The sequence below is a fragment of the Arachis ipaensis genome, chromosome B05 (assembly GCF_000816755.2).
Source record: "Arachis ipaensis cultivar K30076 chromosome B05, Araip1.1, whole genome shotgun sequence".
In the NCBI taxonomy this organism is placed as follows: domain Eukaryota; kingdom Viridiplantae; phylum Streptophyta; class Magnoliopsida; order Fabales; family Fabaceae; genus Arachis; species Arachis ipaensis.
In genome coordinates this window covers 31,953,842-31,961,237 of record NC_029789.2, presented here as the reverse complement: position 1 = coordinate 31,961,237, position 7,396 = coordinate 31,953,842, and the positions used below count along the sequence as shown (strand labels likewise).

General features: G+C 34.8%; 1 protein-coding gene across 1 annotated transcript in view; it reads right to left on the bottom strand.

Moving 5' to 3' along the window:
• LOC107641797 (thioredoxin H2-like) overlaps positions 6,671 to 7,396 on the bottom strand; it is a 1,396-nt gene continuing 670 nt past the window's right edge. The window contains exons 2-3 of the mRNA XM_016345250.2: positions 7,194 to 7,316; positions 6,671 to 7,075 (exon numbers count right to left, since the gene is read on the bottom strand). Of these exons, the coding sequence (XP_016200736.1) occupies positions 6,944 to 7,075; positions 7,194 to 7,316 (255 nt within the window). The 3' untranslated portion in view covers positions 6,671 to 6,943. The remainder of the gene's footprint in view (positions 7,076 to 7,193; positions 7,317 to 7,396) is intronic.

Below are 7,396 nucleotides of genomic sequence, written 5' to 3'. Positions count from 1 at the left end.
TTTTAATATTCTGGTTGTTTATTTAAGTTAGTTGCTAGCTCCCACAGAGCTTTGCCTAAAAAAAAAAAAACCAGCTCATCAACCATTTAGACCCAAACTCATTTTCTGAAAGATAAGTAAACGGTTAAATTAGGTAATTACTTAAAATCACATTTTTTTTCTCAACCATAATCTAATTTCCGTAATTCTCATCACTGCTTTAAAACACTTTTATAAACTAGTATGGTTTTCTACAATAATTACTCTTGTATCAACACTATTTGGTTACAGTTCACAAAATAGTTTATATTCATTAATAGATCAACATCCTATGAACTGTGTGAATTGTGTGACACAAGTTCTGATTCATCATTATGCTCTTTCGTCATCATTTCATGCGATATTATGGAAACAACTAGTTCAGCTTCTTGACTGAATTAAGTTTTTTGTGATTTAACACAATCTTATATGGTCATGTTGCACATAATTAAAAGGTGAGTTCTCTGGTGGCTAAGTCTCTCATGGCTAATGATGACTAGGTGTTGACCATCCAATCTGAATTTGACACTTGGCATAGGTATTTGAAAGAAAATTTTTTAACCAGCTCTGTAATCAATGATTATATTACAGTAATGTGAGGTAAGTTTTATAAAGTTACTATGATCACAAGATTGAAGAGTCCATCAGTTAGAGTTTTGGAGTTTCTCGTCAGCGATTTTCAATCCAAGCAGTGGATCACAAAAACGCAAGGCTTATTGTCACAGTTCTTGAAGATTCTGCAAAGCATCGCCTCTAGCAGTTCCATTGTAAAATCCGGTCAAATTGTAATTAATTAAATAATAAATTAATTATGAATGAACATGGTTAGAAAATTTAGCAATTAGAATTTGATAATTTAAATATAATATTTGGACTCAGTGGATTTTTCTGAGTAGGAAAATATAGTTTTCTGCGTAAAAAATGCGCACTAAAAATTTGACCAGCAGTACCGGCTGAGATTTGTCCAGTACTGCAGCTGAGGAAATTAATTATAAATGAATAAGGTTAAGAAATCAGAATTTATAATTAGGGATAGAAATATTTAAAATACGATTAAAAACTCTAATCTTAAAGGTTTTGGCCCAAAATTGGACCAACGGGCTAAACTAAGTGAACCGGGCCCAAGTGGGCCCAAGGCCCAACATATTTAACCCTCATTAATGAGCTTTCAGCTCACTTTTCCTCCAAAGAAAGAGAGAGAGCTCGGATTGAGAAGAGAGAAGAGAGGAGTGAGGGTTTCACTATTCACATCCAACTTCAAACTACCATAACTTGAGCTACAGAGCTCCAATCAACGAGCCGTTTGCGACCACGCATCGCTCTTCTCGCCCTCTTCGATTCTATTTAGGTATTGTGATGAGTTTCTCCATGACCTCTTCCCAGTTTTCGTTTTCCCCTTTGAACTCGAGTTTGGTTGTGGGTTTTGAGTAATTTTGTAGTTTTGGTTGTTTAGGGGTTTACTAACCTTGATTTCCTTGTGGGTATTACTCAAGGATCTGTGGTTTGAGGTAAGGAATCACTAACCCTTGTGATTTATTAGATTACATAAACCCTAGGTTGATTATAAGTATGAAAATTCGTTATGTTAGAGTATTGGGTGATTATGGTGCACAATGGAGAGATTCAATTTGCTTGTGAAATTTTGGTACGAAGGTTTAAGCTTGGGAGGCTTGGTGAAGAGAATTCAATTTTGGGTGTGGACCACCGTCACTAAAGATACGGTTTAAGTTTCATTTAAGTACCGTGTGATATGATGTGAATTCCTATGTTAGGTGCCCCTAGGATTAAGCTTGAATGGTATGATTGATTGGTATTATATGTGTAGTAGATGATATTGATATTGGATAAGGATTGGGAAATTGTGCATTATTGTTGTGTTGATTGAAATTGGTAGTGGAACGTGAATTATATGGTGATGAGTTTATGTATATTAATTTAATGAAATATTGGGCCAGAGGCCGTGGATTTGGGCTGGAGGCTGTGAATTTGGGCCGGAGGTCGGAAGGAGGTAAGGACGGTAAGTATATGGTTGATGATTGGTGATTGAATGAATGATAGTAATATATGAGTTTGAACATGATGTTTTGTTGATTATTGAACTTGAAAGATTGGATGTTGTTTGAATTGAATTGTTGAGTTGAGATTCACGAAAGTGAAAAATTGGAAATTTTGGATGAAGTTCTTGTTGATGGAGTATGTAGTTGGTTTGTGATATTGATTTGTATGTATGATGGTTGATTAAGTTGTGTATTGTTGGAACTTGGGATGGGGAAAGACATATGATATGATGTTTTGTGTGAAATTGAGTTATTTGATTGAGATTGGTCAAAATGGTAAATTGGTGACAAGGCACAGATACCCTCTAATTGTGACAACAAATACCCTCTAATGGTGACAGGGCACGTCTTCTCTCTAATGATATTAATGCGTAACAGAAAGACGATATCCAAGTTAGCTACCGGGTGTGTCAGGTTCTGGCAGTTAACCGACACATGAGCTCACGGTTAATAGGATAGACATACATCATCTTGCATATGCTTGATTTGTTTGGGTTTACCTAATTGTACATGTTCCATGATTATTTGCTAATTGTCTTACTTGTGTATTACTTGTATGTATTATTTGTGTTTGTATAAAGTTGAGTTACTTGAGGGATGGTTCGGGCCTTGGAGTACTCGGTTGGAAGGTAGTGAAGGTACGAAGGATATTGGGTCAGAATTAAAATCCCCTATGATAGTTGCCAAGTTACGGATTAGTGGGAGCTTAGGTTGGATATAACGAGATAAGAAGTTTAAGATGATTAGTGAACTTATATTATAGTGTATTGTATTTATTTGGCACTTTTACCGTACTGGAAACCCATGGGTCAGGGGTTCTCATTCCGTATATATCTTCTGTTTTTCAGATGCAGGTCCTGGCGCTCAGCAGTGAACTGGATTTGTCTGAATGACGGCGGAGTTTATCTGATTCTGTTTTGTACTTTTAGGTCCTCCCTTTATTTTGTAAAACCAATTATGATGTATGTATGTATTCTTTTAAAACTTACCTATAGAGGCTTTGATGTATTTTTGGAGAGATAGGAATCTTCTGCTGTCAACTATTATAACTCTGTAATCCTAGTCGACCTAAACTTTGCGGGTTACGACTAGTGGCTAGTATACTTATATCTATGTCTATTCTACTTCTTCCTTATATGCCCTAGCAATTTCATCTGTTAGCCGAACACATTGAATTTTCTTATGCTTCGATACATAAGTATTACGACTTCGCGATTTTATTTCACTTATTTTTCAGGCTTCTCATTTAATATCTCCTTTCAACATATATATAATTACGTATTATAATCCAACTTGAGAGTCGTACCACCTTAATATCATTGACTTATGACTCGAGCATAAGGATATGTATGTTAGGGTGTTACATCCATGGTAGAGAAGTGCCTAAGATTTCAGGCGGTGGTGGCGACATGTGCTGATGGTATAGGGCAGCGATGAGCGGAGATATTTCATACACTGCGAAACTAGTGGAGAGACTGGTGAAGTCAAGAAAGGCGATGGTGGAGGATGCGGTGGCGCTGCTGTGGAGCATGTGCTGCCTTTGCAAGCAAAACGACGCCGTGATGGTGCTTTTATTTTTGCAGAGAAAATGAGAGCCAGGTGAAGAGCATGTGCTTGGATTTGATTAAGCCTTGCTAAATGTTGATTCTTAATTAACATAAAAAAGAAAAATATGCTGTTTTAATACTGGATTACAAATTAAATCCATTTGTTCTTTCCAAAAATTTTGAATGATCAGTTTTTTTTTTCTTTTTGGTGAACCCAATGTCCCAATTGTAGCCCACATGATATCATCATAGTAAGTTAGTAACTCACTAAAACTTACTGCACATTATCATGACCTAACTATTGATCAGAGAGTTAGTCAAAAGATTATCTTGCAAACACCCATGCCAAATGTCAAGCTTGGGTTGGATGGTCAACACCTAGCTATCATTAGTTATGAGAGACTTAACCACCAGAAAAGTCACCTAATTAAAAATAGTATCTATTAGATATATGTAAGCATAAAAATAAGACAACACTGCTTCATCGTTTACAATCACCAAGCTAATGAGGGTAAACAACATATATAAATAAAAAATATAGATGTTCACCAATACAGTCAAAATATTATTTATTTAAGACAATGCTACAGTAGTTCAATCAATGCAATATTGTTGAAACTAAACAAAAAATATCACCATTTAAAGAATGCTTTACGGTCCTTACGAAGACTATATATTTTCAGAAATCGAAGCAACAATGATGTAAATATAGAGCGAAATATAATGTTTTCAACTAGAGTAAAGTATCGTTTTTGTCCCTAACGTTTGGGGTAAGTCCTATTTGTGTCCCTAATATTTAAATCGTCCTATTTGTATCCTTAACGTTTATAAAAGTGATTCAATGTTATCCTACTATCAATTATACTAACAAATCAGATTATATTTTTCAATTATTCTCACTTGGATGTGTTCGATTTAATATTACACCCACTATTTGTGTTTAGATTCAATTATGTCCCTAGAAAAGTGAATTATATAAATGTTGTAGGAATTAGTTTCAACTTTTTATAGTTATTTTTCGGAGTGGATCATCGATTCTATCTCAGACAATTGTATTCTAACTTCAAGAAGAGATTTTTAAAACTCAAACTAAAGTGCTCATGATGTGTAATTGACGGCAAGATAACATTGAATTACTTTTACAAACGTTAGGGATACAAATAGGACAATTTAAATGTTAGGGACACAAATAAAATTTACCTCAAACTTGGGGACAAAAACGATACTTTACTCTTTTCAACTATTATTAATGATATAGAAACACCATGAAGGAAATGCTGCTGTTAATGATATAGTCATCTGCTGCCCAAGTTTTTTCAATTGTTGTAATATAAACACCAACTATGCTTGATTAACATGCAACTATCCTGACGATAGTTAGCGAGTCCTGCATGAAAAGAGCTACGAATAAAAGGGTAAAGAAACTTGATTTGGAACTCATCACAGTTGTACTCACAATACAAATAGCATAGCAAATTAGGAATCACATAAGTGGAACAGTGTTCTCAATTTCAAATTCTACAAAAGATTTAAAAGAAACCTTAACCATGCTACATTTGGCAATTTGCCACAAACTAGGTTCATCAATTGTGTGACTAAGTCAGGTTCATGAGGTGTACCTTTTTCTTTTGCACTTAGTTCTTCGGTGTAAGTAATTAAGAGTGCGTTTGGTTAGTGTCTTTGAGACACATATACACATACACAAATACAAAAGATACATAGACATAAAGATACACAAATTTTGTAATATGTTTGGTAATAATATACAAGATACACATGTATAAATCAAATGTCAATTTTACCCTTTATGTCTTATGCATTGGTAATTTCAAAAATAATTAAGGATAAAAAGGTCAAATTTTGTGTCCTATGCATCATGTCTGATGTCTCCATGTCTTAGCTTTAAAGAGGAACACTAAATACATATATTTTGTATGTATCTATGTACCATGTAACGACCCAATTTTCAGCACGTCATGATCATACTGAAAATCAAGTGTTACTAATTTGCTTTCCTAAAAATTAACTAAATAGTTATTATTTAGCCTGTAATCGTATTAGCGCGTGATCGAATTTTCGAAAAACTGAAATAATTTAATAAGTACGATAAAATAACACAAACAAAATAACACAAACATCAGAGATAGCGATAATATACATCATACATACTATTTACACACACATACAAGTCATACACACACACACAGTCATACAGGTCATAAGTTAGTGTATACCCTTCACACCTTGTTACTATATACATAATCAACACACACACATACACACATATACTGTCATACAAGTCATAAGTTAGCGTACACCCTTCACACCTTGTTACTATATACATAATCAACACTCTAGGCCCTCGTCCATATAGGAAGCCCCTAAGCTGGCGTCCGAAAATTAGCCTAGTCAACTATATACATTCTACTCTCTCAGTGAGTCTAATCAAAAGTCAGAGGCTAAACACAAAAGTTAGGCTAACAAAAAAAAAACTCCCAAAAGCCACATTCTCAGCTCCCAAGCATCAACTGTCGTCATCAGAGAAAATCTCAATCACGTCTGATGGGAAAAGAAGGAAGGGGTAAGAACTGAGGGGTTCTTAGTAGGGTCGGGGGTAATCAGTTAAGTCAGGATTATCACAATTCAATCAATTCCCAGCCAAATTTACAAGAATCACAGAGAAATAGCCAATCACAACATTTTAGAATACCATTAAAGAATGCACAAAGACAAGAAGACAATTGCAAACAGTTTCACATTATCAAGTAGAATGCAAATGTGCAGTAAGGATATCGTAGGTAATGAGCTCATTTGTCGGCTTCGACCCGCACCCGACGCAATCTGACTCGCAAGTCAGATAAGGCATTCTAGCGACATAACTTCTGCAAGTTTCTACTTCTTGCAGGCGTTGATTCTCCAGCTGAAGTATGTCGAACATGACCTCTGCAAATATTTACAGGCGCTGATTCTCCAGATGAAACATGTTTGATTCCTTCCTTCAATTTACACTATTTTTCTTGCTTTTAAAATTGATAAAAGATGAATTCGAAATCAAACGAGTATCTCAACATTAGTAGTTATATTTTTCATTGGAGTAGACAAATGCTTTTGCACGGTAGCCTTACATTTCTCAAACAAAACTTAAAAGCCAACAAATTAAATCAGAGTACATTAATTAATTAAGTAATTAAGAGGATGATCTAATTAATTAAGCAGAACACCATGCATCATCATTTATTTTGTTCCCTCACGTTTGATGACGACCAAATGGGAATTGAAGATCCAAAATCACACAGAAACACATACTCATCATGAGTTGGTTCAATTTGTATGCTTCTCAATGAGCTTTTGGAGTTGGTCCTTTCTTGCACCGACAACCTTATCAACAACTTTTCCTTTCTTAATCAGAACGAATGTTGGCATTGCTTGCACCTGAAATTCTTGAGAAACCCCCTGCCATTGCAATTGCATCCATTATTTTCATTTTTCAATGATGATTTTGAAATATATGTATACATATATAGAGTGCAATTAATTGTGATAAATTAAATAAGCCAAGTGTAGTACGAACCATCAATTCATCCACATCAATCTTGATGAACTCAACTTGTGTGTATTTATAAGCAAACTCTTGGATAATTGGATCCATGGATTTGCAAGGAGCACACCAGGTAGCAGTGAAATCGATCACCATCTTTCATTATCAACAAAAAGTTATTATTGTTTATGAAAGCACAAGGAAAAGAAGAGACAAGGAGAAAAAAAAAAAAGAAG